The following is a 24725-nucleotide window of genomic DNA, read 5'->3' as shown; positions in this document are numbered from 1 at the left end:
CGCGCCTGGCCAATTTTTGTATTTTTAGTAGAGACAGGGTTTCGCCATGTTGGCCAGGCTGGTGTCAAACTCCTAACTTCAAGTGATCCACCCCCCTCGGCCTTCCAAAGCCCTGGGATTACAGACGTGAACCACCGCGCCTGGCCATGGCCCTCTTTTTCGGCATCAAAAAAACTTACTTGGGGTTAAACTGAAAGAATTTTATTCATCTTGACTGTTGAAAATCTCTGCTGTCTCTGAAACCAGTGTGAGACTATTTACTATATTCTCAAGTTTGCCCCTTTAAAAGTAAACCAACTTTCTTTTTTGAACTGAGTTATTTACGTGATCTGGATTTGATACTGGAGTTAGAGGTGGAGAGAACCTGTTGCCTATAGGATAATTCGTCTGGGGCGTGTCCTTCATCCAGCACCTTTTGGAAGAGGAGATTGTGTTTGTTTTGCCCTATGGGCATGCTTGTGATAAATAGCTTAATGGGGAGAATGGTCTCTGTTGGTTTCAAAGTACAAATAAAACACTGTTTCTTGTTTATATTCAAAATAAACATTCCCATTTAACTCCTTCCTCTTGTCAGAATTGCCACTTCAGTTTGTCTTAATTTCCCCAAATGCAGTAGGCTCTTTTCCAAACACCCTTCTCTGTTTTATAATTTAAGCTTATAATTCTATTAGTAGGTTTTACTTTTGCCTAAGTTTCAGCATTTTAGGGCTAGTTTGCTTTATTAGCATTTTGTGGTTTGGAATATACTTTGCAGGAACCATCACCATGCAAAACTGCACTGAACATTCTTTTAAACATGTTTCTGTCCCAGACCATAGTGGTTAAGTTTGGATTCTACTGATTTCAAAAACACATGTTCAATCCATAGTTAATTTAGAACACATTAATGTCATGTCAAGAGGTAGGCCAGGTGCAGTGGCTCACGCTTGTAACCCCAACACTTTGGGAGGCCAAGGTGGGCGGGTCACCTGAGGCCAGGAGTTTGAGACCAGCCTGGCCAACATGGCAAAACCCCATCTCTACTAAAAATAACAAAAATTAGCCTGGCATGGGGACGAGCTCCTATAATCCCAGCTACTCAGGAGGCTGAGGCAGGAGAATCACTTGAACCCGGGAGCCAGAGGTTGCAGTGAGCCGAGATCATGTCACTCCACTCCAGCCTGGGTGACAGAGTAAGTCTCCATCTTAAAAGATAAATAGTAATAATAATAATAATAATACCATGTCAATAAGTAATATTACACCTTCCCTCCTGTCTCTCCTTGGCCCTTAGGTTTACCTAACAACAATAGTTTTCTGTGTAGCTTGGCTTGGGGTGTGCAGCTGGACTTCACTTCTGCACCTGTTTGTCAGACCTTCCTCCCCAGATTCATCCCCTTGCTGTCCCCTACATTCTTTGCATGGTCACAAGGACTTCCACAGGACCATACCAAAGCTGTAGATGTTAACAGCTCTTTTCACTGCATTTAGAAGTGAGCATTACCTAAGCATTTGGATATGTAGGTATTTTTTTGCAAAACACATTAATCAGGTTTTTCTAAAAGGCACAACAGTCTGAGTAGGGATGACACGCTATTTTTCTTTAAAATGAATATATTCCTAAATGTTCTCCTTGGATATATTTCTAAGCATTTTTCTTTTTTTCTCTCAAGTAAAGAATTAGGAAATCAACAGGAAAATATCAGACATTTTTCTCTTTCATAAATTTTGTTTGATACAAGCATGGAACACTTTGGTAAAAGAGCTACTTTATTTTGAGCAGATTAAAGAATGTGCTGATGAACCGGTTGGAAAAGGTTACATGGTTTCCTGCTTGGTGGATCACCGAGGCAACATCACTGAGTATCAGTGTCACCAGTACATTACCAAGATGACGGCCATCATTTTTAGTGATTACCGTTTAATCTGTGGCTTCATGGATGACTGCAAAAATGACATCAACATTCTGAAATGTGGTAGTATTCGGCTTGGAGAAAAGGTATCTAATACTACATTAGCTTCAACAAAGTGGTCTTAAAAATTCGGTATATGAAAAGCTTTGTATAACTGACGTGGGAAAAATTTAGGACTCGAGTGACCTTAAGTTGAAATTAAAGAAGCTTGTCCAGACAGCCCTAAGAGCTAAGGCTGGTTCACAGTGTATTTCATGTGTTTGTAGCAAAATATTTCAGTACTGTGTGGGAAGCAGAGGAATTAATACCTGCAAAGAGTGGTGTTATCGTCACAATATTTGACCAGCTGCTGGTTACCTATAATGTGCCTCTGGCAAATGAGAGCCCTGAGTTCTCTAATCTTTTTTTTTGAGACAGAGTCTCCCTCTGTTGCCCAGGCTGGAGTACAGTGGTGGGATGTCAGCTCACTGCAGCCTCAGCCTCCTGGACTGCAGCCTCAGCCTCCTGGGTTCAAGTGATTCTCCAGCCTCAGCCTCCCGAGTAGCTGGAACTACAGGCATGCACCACCACCCCCGGCTAATTTTTGTTTTTTTGTTTTTTTGTTTTTTTTTGAGATGGAGTCTCTCTCTGTCACCCAGGCTGGAGTGCAGTGGCGTGATCTCCACTCACTGCAAGCTCCGCCTCCCGGGTTCACGCCATTCTCCTGCCTCAGCCTCCCATGTAGCTGGGACTACAGGCGCCCACCACCGCGCCCGGCTAATTTTTGTATTTTTAGTAGAGACGGGGTTTCACCATGTTAGCCAGGATGGTCTCGATATCCTGACCTCGTGATCTGCCCATGTCGGCCTCCCAAAGTGCTGGGATTACAGGTGTGAGCCACCGCGCCTGGGCAATTTTTGTGTTTTTAGTAGAGATGGGGGTTTCACCATGTCGGCCAGGCTGATCTTGAACTCCTGACCTCAAGTGATCCACCCGCCTCGGCCTCCCAAAATGCTGGAATTACATGCATGAGCCACTGGTCCCGACTGAGTTCAATAATCTTTCTCTGCATATATCCCACTGTTAGTATAAAAAATATTACTGGCCAGGTGCGGGGGCTCACACCTGTAATCCCAACGCTTTGGGAGCCCAAGGCGGGTGGATCACAAGGTCAGGAGATCAAGACCATCCTGGCTAACATGGCAAAACCCCATCTCTACTAAAAATCCAAAAAAAAAAAAAAGTTAGCTGGGCGTGGTGGCAGGCGCCTGTAGTCCCAGCTACTTGGGAGGCTGAGGCGGAAGAATGACATGAACCCCGGGAGGTGGAGCTTGCAGTGAGCCCAGATGGCGCCACTGCTTTCCAGCCTGGGAGACAGAGCGAGACTCCTCAAAAAAAAAATTCCTTAGCGTACTGCTGTCTATCTATAAAATGTTGGAAAATTTTAAGATATGTGAAGGTACTTCTAGTTGGTTGGAAGAAAAGTCCTCTCTAAATGTGATATATTATTAATCTTCATCTCAGAACAACTGATTTTAGTAAAGACAGGAAAGAAAATAACTACCTAGCTAGTTTCTCCTTCCACAGTTATATCTGATCTTATTTTTGGACTTAGTCTGCTGAACAGAAAGTCACAATAGAGATTTGGCCAGGTTTACTCTGAATTTGTTTGCTCAGCAAAAATGAAAAAAACTCCTGAAAAATAATGGATGCCAGTAGGAGAGGGAGCCTGAGACCTCTGGCATCAGCTATTAATTGCTGCTGCTGCTCATTAATCTGCTGTTCAGGAAATATGATGGAAGATAAAAGCCATTTGTCCCTTTGCCCTCTATTTGTTCATGGTTGGCAGGCGTCTATCACTGACAAAGGGGACATGGTGTTAGGATCCTGGAACTGAGTACACAGTTCAAATGAAGGGTTTCTTTCTGCATATTGTCTGGGTGTCACCAAAGCCCTGATGCCCTTTCCTTAATATCAACACAGGGCCTGGTCCCTTATCAGAGTGTACCGCTGAGTTGGTTTTGAAAAACTCTGTGAGCTTGGCATAAATCTTTCAGGCAAATAAAGAAAGGGCAGCTTTAATAAAGAACGCAGTGTTTTCCTTCCCAGCAGACTCTCAAAATGGCACAAAAGCACTTAAGTCACTCTGATGATTCAGGAAGTTCCTCTGACTTTATTTAGGATGTTGAAAATTGTATCCAATTCCAAACCTGACTCCTTTTAAAATCTCCAGTGTTCCAAACATTCTTTTCAGGAATGAGCCATAAGGCTTTTTCACCCTCTTGATGAGTGCTCCATGCAGTAAAGCCAGGCGTTTCAGTCCCTCCGTGGAGTAGTTCTTGCCTGGTAACTACCAAGGTAGCAGCCGACTAGCCTCCTTCTAGCTCTCTGAATTGTCACCTGCATGTATGAGTTACTAAGTCTGTAGTTACTGAAACGATTGCAGAAAATAGTACCGCTGGAGCCAAAAGGCACGACAGGATTGTTTATTCAACTTAGATAAAATAACAAAAATTGTTTCTTTGGACCAAAGATAGAAATGATACTCTTGTCATTTAATCTTTCAGTATGCCTACCAATTGGGTGAAATTTCAGTTTATACCAGATCACTACACCAGCATCAAAGGCTTTCTTGTATTTTGGGGACAGTGAGATGGACTCACACCTGAACTTCTGAAAAAACACCTTCCTTCCTATATCATTCACTGTGTACTACAGCCAAGTTTAAAAAAGAGGGAGGCATGTTCTCAGCTCTTCTCTGCCTTTTCTAAACACCGTAGTTTGCTTTTCTGAAGCCAGTTATTTAGATAGAAAAATTATCCTGAAAATTAATAAAGCAGCTTCTGAACACAGAAAACAACAGGCTTGTCAGTTTCAAATTTGCTGCCACTGAAGCTTGAAACTCTTCTATGAATGGCTTTGACCTGACGTCCTCCAAAAGTCCAAGGAGAGAAGTCATGGTTAATCTCTTTGTACCTTGCCTTTGTATGAACACATAAATGTCATTATTTCAAAACTATGATTTTTTCAAATGTTAATATAAATTTTAGAACAAAGAAGATATATTAATAAAGCCTTTAGAATTTTCTATAATAATACATTTTGTCAAAAGGGCAGATTTCCAAAAGTAAAGGTATAAATGATTTACATCATCTGAAGAAAAAGACTGTGACTTCCAAGAGAGGAACTTAGTTGCGGACATGTGCCACAGTATTAGTACTTTTATGCTTTTCTCTCAGTAGCTGTATCATTTATTATTTATTATTTCATTTATTATTTCCTGCCTTAACCAGTTAATTTGAGTAATTCTGATATCCCTTTTTCCTTTATCTAGTGAGGTAGATTACAGAAGACAGCGGAAGGATTGAAATAGAGAATGGTTTATAGCAGAGATAAAAAACCGAGTTCTCGCGTACTATTTAGAGATTAGTGTTAGCATCTGTTGTAGGCTGGTTTTTTTTTTTTTTTTTTTTTTTGGTGGGGGTCATTGTTGTTAAAGGACACGGAATATGGGGAAGAAAAAATACTGCCTATCAAACTTCTAAAAACAGATCAAGGCATTGGCAGTAGATTTTAAAACTAAATGAACTTATTTTCTCATAATATGCAGGTGTGTAGTTCACCTCACTTTAATTCATGTTTGATAACTAACCATGCAGTCTTCGTTGTCAAATATTTGTATGCATTTCAGTTATAAACTCAAATGGGGTACACTAAAAGCTCAGAGACTCTGAGGAACTCCTGAAATACCCTTATTTGAAAAAAGTATCTGAAAGTTACAATGAATGGAAACATCTAGTAGAGGTATTGTTATGACCTAATACCAGTGTAGTCACATACAGTCACACGTCGTTTATCGATGAGGATGCAACAAGGATACCAGGACACGTTCTGAGAAATGTGTTGTTAGGCGAGTTTATCACTGCGTGAATATCATGGAGGACACTACACACACCTAGATGGTATAGCCTACTACACACCTAGGCTATGTAGTATAGCCTATTGCTCCTAGGCTACAAACCTGTACAGCATGTGGTTATTCTGAAATACTAGAGACATTTATAACACAATTATAGTATTTGTGTATATAAGTACATATAAACATAGGAGAGGTACAGTAAGAAACACAGTATTCCATAGCTGGGTGTGGTGGTACGTGCCTCTAGTCCCAGCTGCTTGGGAGGCTGAGGCAGGAGGATCACTTGAGCCCAGGAGCTTGGGACTGCAGTGAGCTATGATCCCTTCACTGTGCTGCAGCCTGGGTGAAAGAGCAAGACCCTGTCTCTTAAAAAAATAAATAAAAATAAAAACTAAACAATAACAGCAAAAAAAACAAGTTTTAGGAGATTTTTGTAGGTGTTTAGGAGTTTTTTGTGGGTGAGTGGGTAGGAGTAGGCTCCACCCACTCACCCAGATTAACCCCAGCTCTAGATAAATAAATGAAGGACTGTTAGCTAGACACTTTATGTTCTGCAACTCAAATGAGTTAGTTAACTCCTCTGAGCCTCTGTTCATTCATGTCCACAGTAGATATCAGAGCTGTGTCCTTTCTTCATATGTGTGTCAGGAGATAACATGAAAGCTTTCGTGGAAACCCTTGGAAATTAAGGTGCTATAGACAAATCCTATTAAAATAGAAAAAAATACATTCTTTGGTTGATTTGAAATTTTGTCTGAAGTAGGTGTTACCCTACTTGGTTTTAGGAATCTTTTTTTTTTTTTTTTTTTTTGGCCTGAGACAGAGTTCATTCTTGTTGTCTAGGCTGGAGTGCAGTGGTGCTAACTCAGCTCACTGCAACCTCCGCCTCCCAGGTTCAAGCAGTTCTCTCACCTCAGCTTCCTGAGTAGCTGGGGTTATAGGTGGGTGTCACCACACCCAGCTATTTTTTGTATTTTTGGTAGAGACAGGGTTTCACCACACTGGCCAGGCTGGTCTGGAAATCCTGACCTCAGATAATCTGCCCACCTCGGCCTCCCAAAGTGCTGGGATTATAGGCATGAGCCATCACTCCTGGCCATAATCTTTTTATTGTATGTAGATTATTTCATAGATATGTATTTTATTATAACAAGATTTTGAGTGCATGTTTATAAATAAGTGATAGCACTATATATATTTTATTTTATTTTATTATTATTTTTTTGAGACAGAGCCTCGCACTGTCCCCCAGGCTGGAGTGCAATGGTGCAATCTCAGCTCACTGCAACCTCCACCTCCTGGGTTCAAGCAGTTCTCCTGCCTCAACTTCCCAAGTAGCTGGGATTACAGGTGCATACCACCATACCCGGCTAATTTTTTGTATTTTTAGTAGAGGCAGGGTTTCATTATGTTGGCCAGACTGGTCTTGAACTCTCGACCTCGTGATCTGCCCACCTTGGCCTCCTAAAGTGCTGGGATTACAGGCGTGAGCCACCGCGCTGGGCTGATAGCACTATATTTTAAGATGCTTTGGTTTGCGCTATTAGTGGTTATACCTTAAATTGTTGAAGCATATCTTATAAGTATAGATTAGGACTCTTGAATAGAAAATATTTAGGGGAACTGTCTCATATTTTGCATGAATGAATGTTTGTGGTTGCCATGGGGATGATGAAATGTACAATTAAAGATAATTGGATGGTTTTTAAGAAAACTCTCAAAAGCATTTTGTGTAAACAGTGGTAATCTTGTTAAATCCCATTAAGATAAATCCAAAACATTCAGTTGAGTATTTAACAACAGATTCTACATATTGGGATGTTTGTGGACACTACAGAGTCGGAAAAGGAGAAAGAAGGTCTCTAGTTTCTTAGTGGATTTTGTGGTTTGTTGGTTTTTAACTTGACTGAAAGCACTGTTATTTGGGAAATGCCTGGAGATTTTGGCAGTGTAATTTCAGTATTGAACTATGAACAGAACTTTGAGCTGATGTGGGTTTTTTGTTTTTTGTCTTTTTGTTTTTTTGGGTTTTTTTGAGACAGAGTTTCTCTCTTTTCTCTCTTGTCACCCAGGCTGGAGTACAGTGGCACGATCTCGGCTCACTGCAACCTCCGCCTCCCAGGTTCAAGCGATTCTCCTGCGTCCGCCTCCCGACTCGCTGGGATTACAGGCGCCCACCACTGTGCCCGGCTAATTTTTTGTATTTTTAGTAGAGATGGGGTTTCACCATGTTGGCCAGGCTGGTCTCGAACTCCTTACCTCAGGTGATCCACCCGCCTCGGCCTTCTGAAGTGCTGGAATTACAGGCGTGAGCCACCGCACCCAGCCCTGTTGTGTTTCTTATGAATTTTTGACATTTTAAATTTTTAAAAGTTCAGGTTCTTATTTCTAGTGCTAGTTAAACTATCATACTTAAACTTCCTAGGATCTCTGTTTCCATTTGTAGCATGCAAGCATTATATTCTAACTGAAGATTATTGAGAGCATTTTCTTTAACTTCCACAGTGTGGTTGGTTCTTATCTGATTTCTCAGCAGAACGTTAATAAGCCAACTCTATGGTGGGGATTTATTACTCTGTGTGTGTGGGGGTGTGTGTGTGTGTTTAGCCAAATGTTGTTTATTTGAAACCCATGTGGTGAAAGTTTTAAAATATTAATATCCTCGCTATTTTAGGATGCACATTCACAAGGTGAGGTGGTATCATGCTTGGAGAAAGGCCTGGTGAAAGAAGCAGAAGAAAGAGAACCCAAGATTCAAGTTTCTGAACTCTGCAAGAAAGCCATTCTCCGGGTGGCTGAACTGTCATCGGATGACTTTCACTTAGACCGGCATTTATATTTTGCTTGCCGAGACGATCGGGAGCGTTTTTGTGAAAATGTGAGTCAGCTCAGAAACTATTCTTTTCTTCCTTTTATTTTTACACATATATAATTTTGTTTTAATTAATTTAATTTTGTTGTTTTTTGAGAGACTGAGTCTCACTATGTTGCCCAGGCTGATCACGAACTTCTGACCTCAAGCAATCCTCCCAGCTCAGCCTCCCTAATTTTTGAGACAGGGTCTTACTGTGTTGCCCAGGCTGGTGTGCAGTGGTGTGATCATGGCTCACTGCAGCCTCCAACTCTGGGTGCAAGCAATTCTTCTGCCTCAGCCTCCCAAGTAGCTAAGACCATAGGAAAGCAGCATCTTGCCTGGCCAATTTTTTAAAAAAATTTTTGTAGAGATGGGGCCTTGCTATATTGCCCAGACTGGTCTTGAACCCCTGGCCTCAGATTGTCGTCCTACCTCTGTCTCTGAAAGTACTACAATTATAGACACGAGCCACTGTGACTTAAATATTTTTTAATACTCTATTCTAACATAAAATAAGCCATCAAGAAACCTCACATGTAGAAAAGTCACAGAAATGGAAGATGAAATTGGTTCCAGTGTAGCAGAAAGTGGTAACTGGGTGCTCAACCTTGATGATTGAACATTTAGTTAACAGCTGGCTTCTGATAATCTCCGCAGAGTATTTTTTCTGCCTTATCTCACTTCTCAATTTCAGTTCTTGAAAGTCTGTTTTATCTGTAGGAATTTTATTTTACCTAGGGTCTTTACATCTACTCAGTGGCTAAAACTTTGACACATTATGTATTTACATGTTTTTGTCTAAGGTGAAGAAAATAGCAGGTGGCTAATTTTTAAAACCAAATCCTTGATTACCACCTGCTGACTCTATAGAACAGCCTTCTAACACTTTAAATAGGATAGTCCCTCCATCCTTACAACAAAGTACTGAAAGTAACTTGTGTACACTTCCGCTCTGCCTGCTGGTTTGCATTAACAGCTTTAACCATCAGAGCCACTGATGTAAGAGTTTTGTTAACTCTAGCATACATTTGTAAGAAAGAAGACTCAGAGGTCGGGTGCGGTGGCTCACGCCTGTAATCCCAGCCCTTTGGGAGGCCAAGGCAGGCCGATCACTTGAGGTCAAGAGTTCGAGACCAGCCTGGCCAATATGGTGAATCCCCATCTCTACTAAAAATACAAAAGTCAGCTGGGCAGGGTGGCGGGTGCCTCTAATCCCAGTTACTTGGGGTTCTGAGGCAGGAGAATTGCTTGAACCCAGGAGTCAGAGGTTGCACTGAGCTAAGATTGTGCCACTGCACTCCAGGCTGGGCAACAGAGCAAGACTCTATCTCAAAAAAAAAAAAAAAAAGACTCAGACTCTGACACTTCTCTTGGTTCCCTAATTAACAAAATATATTTGAGAACAAATGACAGACTCCAGATATCATGGGAATATTTTTTTCATCTTTACTGCAGTCACTGTTTTTGTTAAAAGCCTATTAAATCTTATAAATGGCAGAACTGTTTGTCCAAAGGTACTTACCATTATAATCATTTAATAGAAAGTTCTATATGCGATTGTGGATAATGTTCAGCATAACTATTTAGCTAAAGTAATAATAATGTGTATGTTCCATCTTATAGACACAAGCTGGTGAGGGCAGAGTGTATAAGTGCCTCTTTAACCATAAATTTGAAGAATCCATGAGTGAAAAGGTAAGTATTACTTTGAAACTAATGAATGTTCTATTTGTTTTTTAAAAACTTTCTCAGCCGGGCGCAGTGGCTCACACCTGTAATCCCAGCACTTTGGGAGGCTGAGGCAGGTGGATCCATGGGGTCAGGAGTTCAAGACCAGCCTGGCCAAGATGGTGAAACCCCGTCTCTACTAAAAATACAAAAATTAGCTGGGGGTGGTGGTGGGCACCTGTAATCCCAGCTACTCCGGAGGCTGAAGCAGGAGAATCGCTTGAACCCGGGAGGAGGAGGTTGCAGTGAACTGAGATCGTGCCACTGCACTCCAGCCTGAGTGACATAGTGAGACTCTGTCTCAAAAAAAAAAAAAAGCTTTCTCAATCTCTCAAACAATATTCTTATAATCTTATACCAAAATGTAAGTGACTGACAAGCTCACTCCTTTCAGAGGCCAGGTACTTGGGTTTAAGCATATTTGGCTGAAACCAAGAAAATGAAACCCTGATTGTGATATCTAGATAGTGAGAAGCCAAGTAGGGTTATCAGTGTGGTTGTTTTTTCAGGTTTGTTTTTTTTTGTTGTTGTTGTTTTTTGTTTTTTTGTTTTTTTGAGGTGGAGTCTTTCTCTGTCACCCCGGCTGGGGTGCAGTAGCGTGATCTCGGCTCACTGCAGCCTCTGCCTCCCGGGTTCAAGCGGGTCTCTTGCCTCAGCCTCCCTAGTTGCTATGACTACAGGCACCTGCCAGCATGCCCGGCTAATTTTGTATTTTTAATAGAGACAGGGTTTCACCATGTTGGCCAAGCTGGTCTTGAACTCCTGACCTCAGGTGATCCACCCCCCTCTGACTGTGGTTTTATATAAAATTCTCAGTATGATTTTATATAAAATTCTCAGATGTTACTTTGTTTGGGGAGTAAAATCAAAGAATTTTATATAAAACCACACTAAGGCCAGCCCTGCCTCCTCAAGAAGTTTAGGTTAACCGAATCAATGTGCTTTCTAGGCAATTAGCTATTTAATTTTTCAGCAGCTATATCATTAAGCATCCTCTTTTAGTTCTTTGTCCCTGGATGAATGCAAGAATCGTTGATGGCTTATGAAATAATTAATTTTGCTATCTTGTCATTTACTTTCCTATGTAGCTGAAGAAATGTTTCTCATTTCCTTTTTCTTTTATCATTTGAACAGTCTTATTCAAATCTTATATCATTGTTCAGATGATATAGAATAATTGAATAATTGTATTTTAAAGCATTGACCAGAATATCCCAAATGTTGTGTTGTTTTTTTGAGACGGAGTCTCGCTCTGTTGCCCAGACTGGAGTGCAGTGGCACAGTCTTGGCTCACTGCAAGCCCCGCCTCCCAGGTTCATGCCATTCTCCTGCCTCAGCCTCCCAGTAGCTGGGACTACAGGCGCCCACCACCACACCCGGCTAATTTTTTGTGTTTTTAGTAGAGACGAGGTTTAACAGTGTTAGCCAGGATGGTCTCGATCTCCTGACCTCGTGATCCGCCTGCCTCAGCCTCCCAAAGTGCTGGGATTACAGGCGTGAACCACCGCGCCCGGCCCCAAATGTTATGTTAGTTGCCACTTTGATGCTGGTGAAATTTATGTTACAGGTATTGTTAAGGTGGAAAAGAATGCTATGTGTCAGATTAATGTATTGGGATCTGTGAGATATTTACTTATTTTGGGCAGCTGCTATTGCAGCAGCAACTAGCAAGTGACTACAGAATTTCTAGGTTCTCCACCCACTCACCCCTGTCTCATGCCACACTAGTTTAGCTCAATTGTGAAAATTTTAACCAAACTTAAAGATAGATATGTTGGTAATAACTGCAGTTGTTGACATGTACTTGGCTGAGTCGCCATGCTCATCTTAGAGCTACACGTCAACAGTAAAGTTACATGAGTGGTCTCACGGCTGTTGCTGTACTCTTTCCTCAGTGTCGAGAAGCACTCACAACCCGCCAAAAGCTGATTGCCCAGGATTATAAAGTCAGTTATTCATTGGCCAAATCCTGTAAAAGTGACTTGAAGAAATACCGGTGCAATGTGGAAAATCTTCCGCGATCGCGCGAAGCCAGACTCTCCTACCTGCTAATGTGCCTGGAGTCAGCTGTACACAGAGGTGGCATTCTTTTTTTCTTTAATCATTTCTGTTCCTTTTTGGATTCATACTCTAAAGCTTTATATATATAAATATTAGTTTCCGCCCATATTTGCTTTTTTGAGTATTTTTCTTGTTGTTTATATTTTATTTTTTTTGAGATGGAGTCTCACTCTGTCACCCAGGTTGGAGCTCAGTGGCGTGATCTCGACTCACCGCAACCTCCGCCTCCCGAATTCAAACGATTCTCCTGCCTCAGCCTCCCAAGTAGCTGGGATTACAGGCGAGCGCCTCTACACCTGGCTAATTTTTGTATTTTTATTAGAGACAGGGTTTCACCATGTTGGTCAGGCGGGTCTTGAACTCCCAAACTTCGGTGATCCACCCACCTCGGCCTCCCAAATTGCTGGGACTACAGGCGTGAGCCACCTGGCAATTTTTTTTTTTTAAATAGAGATGGGGTTTTGCCATGTTGGCCGGCCTGGTCTCAAAACTGCTGCCTTCAAGCGATCCTCACACCTTGGCCTCCTGGAGTGCTGGGATTATAGGCATGAACCACCGTGCCCAGCTGAATAGTTTTCTTCTTTTTTTTTTTTTGAGACGGAGTCTTGCTCTGTCACCAGGCTGTAGTGCAGTGGTGCAATCTCGGCTCACTGCAACCTCCAACTGCCTAGTTCAGCCTCTGGAGTAGCTGGGATTACAGGCATGCACTACCACGCCCAGCTAATTTTTGTATTTTTAGTAGAGATGGGGTTTCACCATGTTGGCCACGATGGTCTCGATCTCCTGACCTCGTGATCCACCTGCCTTGGCCTCCCAAAGTGCTGGGATTACAGTTGTGAGCCACTGCGCCCGGCCTAGTTTTCATTTTTGAAATACACATTGTGCAATATTTTGGGGAGACTCAGGGTAGCACGATTTAGCACAAGGGTCAGACTTGGCTTCAAATTTTGGCTTTATCACTAAACTAACTGTCTGGGTGACCAGTTTTTGATTTAGTTTTTTTTTTTTTTTTTTTTTTTTTTTTTTTTTGAGACGGAGTCTTGCTGTGTCTCCCAGGCTGGAGTGCAGTGGCGTGATCTCGGCTCACTGCAAGCTCCGCCTCCCGGGTTCACGCCATTCTCCCGCCTCAGCCTCCCAAGTAGCTGGGACTACAGGCGCCCGCCACCACGCCCTGCTAGTTTTTTGTATTTTTAGTAGAGACGGGGTTTCACCATGTTAGCCAGGATGGTCTCGATCTCTTGACCTCGTGATCCACCCGCCTCGGCCTCCCAAAGTGCTGGGATTACAGGCTTGAGCCACCGCGCCCGGCCTTTGATTTAGTTTTGTTTTGTTTTAATCTTTTTATTTTAAGTTTTCCCCATTGGCATTTACAGCTCAAAGAAGTTGGGGGAGCCTATAGTGAATATCTGAAATGTAGTCTTTTCTGAAAGCTTTAATTGTGTAGGCCAGTGGAGATTGTTCTTTGGCTTTCATTTTTACCCCAATAGTTATTGATAAGGCTTCCATGGGCAAAGCATTTGCATTATTACTGCAGTAGTGTAAAACCTGTTTCATGCAGAACACTGACAGGAGAAGCCTGAATATCTGGAGTCTAAGCCTCTTTTATGTTGCTAAAGTTTTTGCTAATTCTAAGCTTTTCAGATGTTAGCCTGACTGATAGGTATATTATATGACACATAGAAATATGTACTTTTAATAGGTGGTGATTTCTGATGCTAATGCATAGCATCACCTTTCGTAATGTTATGACTTACATCCTAACTTAGGGCGACAAGTGAGCAGTGAGTGCCAGGGGGAGATGTTGGATTACCGACGCATGTTGATGGAAGACTTTTCTCTGAGCCCTGAGATCATCCTAAGCTGTCGGGGGGAGATTGAACACCATTGTTCCGGATTACATCGAAAAGGGCGGACTCTACACTGTCTGATGAAAGTAGTTCGCGGAGAGAAGGGGAACCTTGGAATGAACTGCCAGCAGGCGGTAAGGAGACATTTGCTATTGCCATTTTGAATGTCACATTTATCAGCTGAGGAGCCTCTTCCTGATGCTGTCCTACCTTGCTTTATATGGATCATTTGTGATATCACATTGAACATTAGGTACTAATGACCAGAGACTGCACGTTGCTTCTTCAGGCGTATCTTAGTAAGAATGTGGCATTTGCTACACAGAGCAGAAGTTTGAGCTCATAATCAATAAAAAGAATCGTCTTCTTAGATAGATAGAATGCATTCTTTGCTAGAGTTCCTAGAGAAAGGGCAGCTTGCTAGACTGGATTTCCTAAACTCAGAATCAAGGCAAACCCGGTTCCAATCAATGAGGACAGGCCCTCTACCAAGAGAGAATTTGCCTGTTATAATAGGTTTGATTGAGTTGAGGCTGAAAAAGAGTTGATATGAATTGAAATTTTTTCTAAGAGTTTCTTTCTGTTACTGATTTGCAGCATGGCATGAATTCCTAGCCTGAGGGATTAAGAGAGCATGTCGTTTTTGAAATCACACTATCTTTTCTTCATATACTAGGGCAACTATGCATGGAAGAGCCATTTTCTTTTCAATTTAATTTAATGTTAAGTTCTAGGATACATGTGCAGGATGTGCAGGTTTGTTACATGGGTAAACATCTGCCATCATGGGAGTCCTTTTTCTGTCCCTAAACCTCACGGCATACTTTGGGAAAATAAAGTTCTTCTTGATTTAGCGTTCATAAACAGTTGAATAACTATAGGTCAGGTAGGAAACACAAAGTTAATATATTAGAGATTTAGTACATCTCTTTCATTCCTGTTGTCCATGTTGATTACTTTTTACTGGATAGGAGTCTTAGAGCAACTTAACATACCACAGGCACCAGTGTGCCCTGTGCAGTGAACTTTCCTTTAGGGAGCACGAGAGATAGTTTCACTTTATATCCTAGAATAGTAGAAACTTGAGGCTCTCCTCCCTCAGTGTAACTTTAGAAAACCACAGTCAGTCTATTATTTTGTAGTTGGCATTTTTATTAAAAACTGGATATCAACTTGAATTGTATTTTCCTGATAATCATGTAAAATCAGATTTTTACAGTCTGAAACAAAACTTTGCAGTCTGAAACACAACAGTTTTATAGAATTTGGACGTGGATTAAAATTATATCTTAGCTTTAGTTACTCACTTTGGCCCAGAGTAGACACCAGTGCACGTGTGCATGCATGTCTGTATGTATGTGCACATGCATGCATGTCTATGCATCCCGTGGTGGAAAAATAGACAAATTTCTAACTTTTTAAAAATACCAACCTGGGCAGGAGGGAAGGCTTCTGGAATCTGCTGTTTGATTTTGCCACAGTGTTGTTGCTAAGGTGCAGTTGTTGCTGGTGACTGCCTTGGGAAACCTCTGTGCCAGTGTAGGTCCTGGGACCCAGACCAAAAATGAATCAGGAGACAGCCTATATTTGCATTTCATCCTTAGAGCAGCATGGAAAGGTTGTTGGGAGAGGGTTAGGAATGAACTTACCTACCTTTTTTTTTTTTTTTTTTTTTAGACAGAGTCTCACTCTTGTTGCCCAGGCTGGAGTGCAGTGGCACAATCTCTGCTCACTGCAACATCTGCCTCCGAGGTTCAAGTGATTCTCCTGCCTCAGCCTCCTGAGTAGCTGGGATTACAAGCGCCCACCACCACGCCCAGCTAATTTTTGTATTTTTAGTAGAGATGAGGTTTCACCATGTTGGCTAGGCTGGTCTCGAACTCTGGACCTCAGGTGATCTGCCCGCCTCAGCCTCCCAAAGTGCTGGGATTACAGGTGTAAGCCACCATGCCTGGCCTAAACCTGTCTTTTTACTGAGGCTACACTTGTAGTAAAGGATACAGAAAAAAGAAAATAGACTGGTTTGACTTTATTTCAAGGCACCTAATTCACACCCAGGGCTTTTTAAAATTTAGCTTGTTGAAAGAACTAGTGACTCAACTTGAAAGATACCTATGTACCACCCACATCACCCTTTGGGCCCAGAAGAAAAGTACTTTCCAAATCTAGAGGGTTGCTTCAAGTAATGAAACATATGGTTTTGCCCATATTAAATTTAGCCAAGTGGGGCTGGGCGTGGTGGCTCACTCCTGTAATCCCATCACTGTGGGAGGCCGAGGCAGGCAGATCGCTTGAGGTCAGGAGTTCATGACCAGCCTGTCCAACATGGTGAAACCCCGTCTCTACGAAAAATACGAAATTAGCTGGGCGTGGTGGCAGGTACCTGTAGTCCCAGCTACTCGGGAGGCTGAAGCAGGAGAATCGCTTGAACCTGAGAGGCAGAGGTTGCAGTAAGCCAAGATCACACCACTGCACTCCAGCCTAGGCAACAGAGCAAGACTCCATCTCAAAAAATAAAAAAATTAAAACATTAAAATAAAATAAAAAATAAATTTAGCCAAGTGGGAAAGAAGCACTTTATTTTCATTTTTATGGACCCAGGGTTTTTAGATTTTGCCCACAAAAATTGAAGGCCTAAATGATTCAAAGGGAGAAAAATGTCCTTAGTCTTCTACTACAGTATCCATCCCCAGTCAAATTGACGAATATTTTAGAATAATTCATTTTGGGGGAGTTTCTTTTATTTTTTGTTGTTGTTTTGTTTTTTAAGTGATGGGGTCTCACCATGTTGCCCATGCTGGTCTCAAATGACTGGGCTAAAGCAGTCTGCCTGCTTTGGCCTCCCAGACTACTGGGATTACAGGCATGAGCCACTGTGCCTGGCCCCTTTTTTCTTTCTTTTTCAAATTTTTCTTCCTAATACAGCAGACTTCAATACCTGTCTGTGGTTGACCATTAGTTTTCCCTGTTCTCTGCTTGGTGATTGATTTAGTGATTTCTCAACAAGTAGTAAGCTGTAAAGCATAAGGATAGTTATCATCTTGTTGAGTACCTACTCTCCCAAATGTACCATAATCATGAACTGTGAAATTCTCTTCATTCATGGCTGAACAAGTGTGGGCCCAGGCTCTCCTAGGCCAAAGATAACTGCCAGTCTTATTCTCTAGTCATCTCTCTGAAGCATTTTCCCAGGTTTTCCTAAGCATGCCAGGGGCTGGAATAGTTGTATAATCATGTAGCAATTCCCATTTTCAGTGTTTATTTCCCACGCTACTATCACTAAATTCCAGAGTGGCAATGATCCCTGGAGCTGTTAGCCCACTAGGCTCTGGAGGGCATCCATTTTCGCCTGTAAATAGTTGCAGTCTAGTGCATGTATTGTTTCTTAAAGTTTGTCTGTCAGTTGTGGATATTTAACTGATACAGTTCTTTCAGAGACTTGCAGACTCTCATGTTGCTTCCAACTTTTCTCAGAAAAAGATGTAGATACTTTGGTCTTTGTCAACAAATGTCATAAGTAATGTTGGTAATCATTCGATAGTAATTTTCCTACCAGCTAACCACGGCATGTTGTAGCTTTCCCAAATTGCCACCAAGAATTTTTGGTATAAATAACTTCTATCCTAGAATATTGGAAATCTTTCATGTTTGTCTCATCTGGATTACCAGCTTCTTTCAGGATAATAGAAGTTTGTGTTTTTTTCCTTTATTTCCTTTTGATTATGGTTCTCTGATAAATTTGTGATCTAACCTATGATCCCACAGTTGTTCCAGTGAAGGCCCTGTGGGATCATAGGTTACATGTATGAGTGTCAGAGGACAAATCAGTGACACAGCAGGGTTCCAGTTTTTTAACTTGACAAAAGGGAATGCAAACCAGTAAGGATTATAGTTTTCAAATTTGCTTTCTATTATTAAAGATTTCTGCCCCAAGTCTGGGTGTGGTGGCTCACACCTGTAATCCCAGCACTTTGGGAGTTCGAGGCGGGCGGATCACTTGAGTTCAAGACCAGCCTGGCCAACGTGGCGAAACCTCGTCCCTGCTAAAAATACAAAAGTTAGCCGGGAGTGGTGGCACATGCCTGTAGTCCCAGCTACTTAGGAGGCTGAGGCGGGACAATCACTTGAACCCGGGAAGTGGAGGTTGCAGTGAGTGGAGATCATGCCACTGCACTCCAGCCTGGGTGACAGAGCGAGACTCTGTCTCAGGGGGAAAAAATAAAAATTTCTACCCCAAAATACCATCTGCTACTTATCTGTAGTAATAATGATCTTTCATGGCTGTAACATGCTTTGCAGTTTACCTAGTATTCTCCCATATATTATTATTTCTTACAGTTTTCTGCAGTGAAAGAAACTAAAACTAAATCAGTTTGTCCATGTTCTCAAAGCTAATCTGTCACAGCCAGAACTATTAATAGAACTCAGTTCTTTTGATTTTAATTGAGAGCTTTTTCATCAACACCTCAAGTGCCTTTAAGGCAGGAAAAAAATGTGAAGTACCTATTCTCCTGTCTTTCCTTTATTCCGTGACAAGACGGAAAAGTAAACGATAAAGAATATAGTCACATTTCCAGCTGCATAATGACAAGTATTTTTCTATGTACTTAAAATGAGCAAGCTCTGGTTTACCTCTTGGTTATAGAAGAATAGTTGAGGAAAATGGGACATTATAAATACCATAATCTTGTTTTTTGTAGTTGATATTTCTGCAAGTTAAATGAAATTGCACATCTGCTTTTAATAAAGCACAGCACACTTGACTTAATACCATTGTCTTCGCAGCAAAATTCAAATTCTGGATTCTTATGACCCAGTTAGGTCTCTGACTGAAAATGTTCTTTATTTACTCTTTTCCACTCAATTCTGGCTTCGCTGGGAGCACCAGGTTTAGTAATTTGATTAACAAATAGGCAGATAAAAGCAAAGAGGCAGCCTTCGTGTTCATGTTGTAAAGACCTCTAGGGATTATTAAGAACATAGATAAGCAGTCCCTACAATGACTCAAACAGAAAAATTTTCTGTCAAGGTGGAGAAACCAGTTGGAAAAGTATTTGGCAAGGGCTCTTGAGCTTGGCTAGTGACAACTGTAGACAACTTTATTGGAGTACATTGTGGCAAATAGGACTGAGCAACTGATTGTATGAAGACACTGCTCTTCCCTAGCACCTAAGTGACTTTCTTCCTTCTTAATTTGTTTTAATTCAGCTTCAAACACTGATTCAGGAGACTGACCCTGGTGCAGATTACCGCATTGATCGAGCTTTGAATGAAGCTTGTGAATCTGTAATCCAGACAGCCTGCAAACACATAAGATCCGGAGACCCAATGTAGGTTATCTTCTTCGTGGTATTTATCCATATTGTATTTTATTTGGCAGCACAGGGAACATTCCTTCAAATGACTTTTGGGTGGTTTGACATCTTAACTGAAATTTTGTTGAACAGGTTGAACATATACCAACTTTTATTAAAACTAGTATTGGAATTAAAACCTGGGATCTGCCTGATCCATGTAGAGACATCTAGACCCAGTATTGTGATGGTGTTTATCGACAGTGACTGAGCATATATGGACCTATATATTAGGTTACTGAATATTTTATATCACGATCAAATAAAAATGAAAGAGAGAAACATTCAGGATAGGTGGTACATACTTTGGCACTCTGTACTTTTCATCCTAGTTGTATATTGACTCATTGTATACATTGACTACTTGGTAATCGTTAGAAAATACTTGAAACAGAAAATAGAAATAGAAAACAAAATGTGGTAGTTGGAGGCAGTAGTAATGGACAAAATGAATACTAGAGTTGCAGCCAAGACCTAGAAAAGCTAAATAAATGCTATATTAAAGTATTAATTCTCATTCTGTATTAAAGTATTAATTCTCATTTTGTTTTTTATGATGTAAAAACAGCTCTTAAACCATGGCTGGATGCAGTAGCTCATGCCTATAATTGTAGTGCTTTGGGAGGCCAAAGTGAGAGGATCACTTGAAGCCACGAGTTTGAAACCAGCCTGGGCAATATAGCTAGGCCCCATAAAAGTTTTTAAAATCAGCTGGTATGGTGGTGCATGCCTGTAGTCCCATCTGCTTGGGAGGTTAAGGTGGGAGGATTGCTTGAGCCCAGGAGTTCAAGGTTACAGTGAGTTATGATCATACCACTGCACTCCAGCCCAGATGACAGAGCAAAACCCTGTCTCAAAAAACCAAAGCAGGCCAGGCACAGTGGCTCACGCCTGTAATCCCAGCACCTTGGGAGGCTGAGGCTGGTGGATCACCTGAGGTCTGGAGTTCGAGACAAGCCTCTAACCAACATGGAGAAACCCTGTCTCTACTAAAAATACAATTTTTTTTTTTTTTTTTTTTTTGAGACAGAATCTTGCTCTATAGACCAGGCTGGAGTGCAGTGGTGCAATCTCACTCACTGCTACCTCCGCCTCCCAGACCCCGGTTCAAGCAGTTCTCCTGGCTCAGCCTCCCGAGTAGTTGGGATTGCAGGCACACGACACCATGCCCAGCTAATTTTTGTGCTTTTAGTAGAGATGGGGTTTTACCATGTTGGTTAGGCCGGTCTTGAACTCCTGACCTCGTGACCCACCCGCCTTGGCCTCCCAAAGTGCTGGGATTACAGGCATGAAGGAAAACCACGACGCCCGGCCAAAAATACAAAATTAGTGGGACGTTGGTGGCGCATACCTGTAATCCCAGTTACTCAGGAGGCTGAGGCAGGTGGAGCCAAGATTGTGCCATTGCACTCCAGCCTGGGCGACAAGAGCAAAACTCCATCTCAGAAAAAAAAAAAAAACCAGTTGCAAGTAAGAACAGCTTTCCCATTCTGCAAAAATCTTTATAGCCTGCAGTTGGCCATACCCAACAACAAAGTGAGTATAGTCCATGTTTATCTCATTCTGCTATGCAAGAACTCCTGCTGTCCATGCTGTGCTAGAGAATTAGAAAATCATGTTCTTCCTCAAAGCTTTCTATGTGGTTAAACACACTTAAAACTAATTACGAATATTTACCAATGTAAAAATAACCACATCAACCAAAGAGGGGCAGAGGAGAGGGAAGAAGGAAGAACTGCTACAGATGAAAATACATTTAAGATACTTATCAGTTAACCTGTTCTGGATCCTGATTTGGACACACTTGTAAAAAAAATAATAGTTGAAAATATTTGGGCCAGGCACCGTGGGTCACGCCTGTAATCCGAGCACTTTGGGAGGCCAAGGCAGGCGGATCACGAGGTCAGGAGATCGAGACCATCCTGGCTAACGGTGAAACCCCATCTCTACTAAAAATACAAAAAAATTAGCCGGGCGTGGTGGCAGGCGCCTGTAGTCCCAGCTACTTGGGAGGCTGAGGCGGGAGAATGGCGTGAACCCTGGAGGCGGAGCTTGCAGTGAGCTGAGATTGCACCACTGCACTCCAGCCTGGGTGACAGAGCGAGACTCTATCTCAAGAAAAAAAAAAATTGAAAACTAACAGAGTATTACATGATAGTAAAGCTTTTCAATTAATTTCTTGGTGGTGTGATAATGGTATTAAGTCCTTATATTTTAAAGAAACATGCTGAAATATTTACAAATGAAATGATGGGGTATCTGGGATTTTGCTTGAAAATATCAGCAAAGAGGCCTAGAGTTAAAACAGACTTGGCCATAGATTGATAAAGTTATGAGAAGGTGGCTGTTACATGATTCTCTACTTCTTTGTGTGTTGGAAAGTTTTCATAACCAGTTAAAAATACAGCAGCTGCACACTGCTCTTGTACATGCAGAGTCTTAAGTGCTGAGTGGCTCTAAAGTTGATCGAAGCCATAACCACTGTCAGGTTCAGTTAACTTGAGTGATTCTCAGAAAAATAAATATGATTGCCCTAAGAAAATAACTAAAAGGCTTCTTCTACAGACCAGGGAAATATTATATTGACATAGAGTTCTGAACACTTGTCTCTTGTTACAATTTTACCCATTTTATGGCTAGGATCTTGTCCTGCCTGATGGAACATTTATACACAGAGAAGATGGTGGAAGATTGTGAACACCGTCTCTTAGAGCTGCAGTATTTCATCTCCCGGGATTGGAAGTGAGTATTTTGAAGCCAAAGTAAATGTATTGCCTCAGCCTGTTCTCCTCTGTAGTCATAATTACCTGTATTTATTAAAATAATCAATAGGAAACTCTTTTTTGTTCAGTTCTGGTACAGCTAACACACTCCAATCCCCTGAAAAACTATACTTTATCACTTTCAGAACATTGTCTAAAAGCAGCGTCGGCCCACTACCAGCCTGTGCCACACATCCTTGTTCACCACTACTTTGGAAGTCAGGGTCAAAATGTTTCTGATACTACAAAGATGTGTCTAGTAAGAACTATGGTACCTGTGGGGGTGGCAAAAGTGCCTTCAGATATGTCTCTAAGAAGATAATAGTGCAGTTGTATTTTTATTGATTTGCAGTGGATATGGGAATTTGCTTTTCTTTATTTATTCAGAGTTATTGAATTAAGTCTGTCTTAAGAGGTTTTTGTCAGTAAGTGACAACTTGATTCTCTAATTTCCCTCTCATTCTGTTAAAAAAAAGCAGCAGGGGTGGGAGGATGAACTGGGAGAAGGATCTGTATTACAGCCAGAATCACTGAGTTCATTGGCTGCCATTCCCCTCCTCTTTCTGTATCTTGCTTTCTCTCCCCACCTCCAAAGCAGCCAGTACTGGATCCGACTGCTTCTCTAGCCTTTCAAGTTCAGTGGCTTCTCCACTCGGTTGTTAAGCCACCATGGTGTGGTAGTTAACTATTTTTGGTGATTAATATATACTTTGGCCAAGCACAGTGGCTCACACCTATAATCCCAGCAGTTTGGGAGGCCTACGCAGGAGGATTGCTTGAGGCCAGGAGTTTAAGGCCAGCCTGGTCAACATAACAAGACCTGGTCTCTACAAAAACTAAAAAAAATTAGCCAGGTATGGCAGTGTGCACCTGTAGTCCTGGCTACTCGGGAGGCTGAAGCAGGAGATTTACTTGAGCCCAGGAGCTGTAGGTTACAGTGAGCTGTGATCATGCCACTGCATGCTAACAGTGAGACCCTATCTCAAAAAATGTGTGTGTGGTTTGCCCACATACTTTACTAGAAAGAGATTCCTTGAAGATTCAATGTATTCTTACTTCTGTTCCTTCAAATTAGCTCTGGAAAGGACTACAGAAAGCTTGGCTGTAATTTCCGTTTGCTTACTCAGGCCATCTAAACCTAAATAGTCTGCTGAGTGTATTGCCTTAATCAAAATCACATTTTCTCCTCTTTAATTCCTTCCCCCATAATAAAAAAAAAAGTGCTGCATAGTTACTCATTAAATATTAGGTTTTTTGTTTGTTTGTTTTGTTTTGTTTTGTTTTGTTTTGAGATGGAGTCTCACTCTGTCACCAGACTGGAGTGCAGTGGGGATCTTGACTCACTGCAACCTCCCACTCCCTGGTTCAAGCAATTCTGCTGCCTCAGCCTCCTGATTAGCTGGGATTACAGGTGTGTGCCACCACGCCCAGCTAATTTTTGTATTTTTAGTAGAGATGGGGTTTCACCTTGTTGGCCAGGATGGTCTTGATCTCCTGACCTCGTGATCCGCCTGTCTTGGCCTCCCAAAGTGCTGGGATTACAGGCGTGAGCCACCATGCCCAGCCCTAAATATTAGTTCTTAATAGTCGCTCATTAAATATTAGCTTTTTTCTCCCATTAACTAGTCCTCTACCAAAGTTGACAATATAATATGGACAGAAGTAAGCATGCCCTGGTCTGATTTGGGGAAGCAGGCTCATTGTCTAATCTACTGTCTCCAGATTTAGAGTTAAATGTCAAGGCTCATAAATTGATAAGCACACTCAAGTAACCAAAAAGATTACTTCCTGTGCAAGGGGGCACCTTGCACAGGAAGAAGAGAGAAAACTGAATAGGAGACTATCTATCTTGCCATTTCCTGATCTTACTGAATCTAATATATTACATAGGATTGAACTTCATTCCTACTTAGAAAAAGGTGTTTAGTAAAAAGTATTAAGTAAAAAGTTGTGAATTGCCTGGTATTGGCTACAACTCTAGTTTTCTGTTTTCAACCAGGGCATGTGAGTGCTAAGTCTGTTGTTAAAACTGTTAGGTATCTAACAAAGCCAAGATATATTTGAGGGATAATCTAAATGTTCTGTAGAAGGTTAACAAACTTGTATAGAAGGTTATCCTCCTGCCTAAGCCTCCTACGGTGCTGACTACTGTGTGTTCATTAAGAACAGAATTCATGGCCGGGTGCAGTGGCTTATGCCTGTAATCCCAGCACTTTGAGAGGCCAAGGCAGGCTGATTGCTTGAACTCAAGAGTTTGAGACCTGCCAGGGCAACATGGCAAGACTGTCTCTACCAAAAATGTCAAAAAAGAGCCTGGTGTGTGTGCCTG

At 41.7% G+C, this 24725-nt stretch overlaps 1 protein-coding gene across 5 annotated transcripts in view; it reads left to right on the top strand.

Annotated features, from left to right (window-relative positions):
- Positions 1 to 24725, top strand: part of GLG1 (golgi glycoprotein 1) — a 158848-nt gene that overhangs the window by 105215 nt on the left and 28908 nt on the right. For 4 of the 5 annotated variants that reach the window (XR_013411201.1, XM_077984672.1, XM_015126616.3 and 1 more), the window contains 7 exons: positions 1763 to 1978; positions 8465 to 8668; positions 10268 to 10339; positions 12268 to 12451; positions 14200 to 14414; positions 19489 to 19610; positions 22275 to 22376. Coding sequence is in view for 4 of the 5 variants with exons in the window: in XM_077984672.1 (XP_077840798.1) it covers positions 1763 to 1978; positions 8465 to 8668; positions 10268 to 10339; positions 12268 to 12451; positions 14200 to 14414; positions 19489 to 19610; positions 22275 to 22376 (1115 nt within the window). In the remaining variant the exon portion in view is untranslated. Of the gene's footprint in view, positions 1 to 1721; positions 1979 to 8464; positions 8669 to 10267; positions 10340 to 12267; positions 12452 to 14199; positions 14415 to 19488; positions 19611 to 22274; positions 22377 to 24725 lie in introns of all 5 variants that reach the window. The other variant, XM_077984674.1, reaches the window with a different exon arrangement.

The sequence above is a fragment of the Macaca mulatta genome, chromosome 20 (assembly GCF_049350105.2).
Source record: "Macaca mulatta isolate MMU2019108-1 chromosome 20, T2T-MMU8v2.0, whole genome shotgun sequence".
NCBI classification, from domain to species: Eukaryota; Metazoa; Chordata; class Mammalia; order Primates; family Cercopithecidae; genus Macaca; species Macaca mulatta.
The sequence above is the reverse complement of the archived record's forward strand: the minus strand, read 5'-3'. Positions and strand labels throughout refer to the sequence as shown.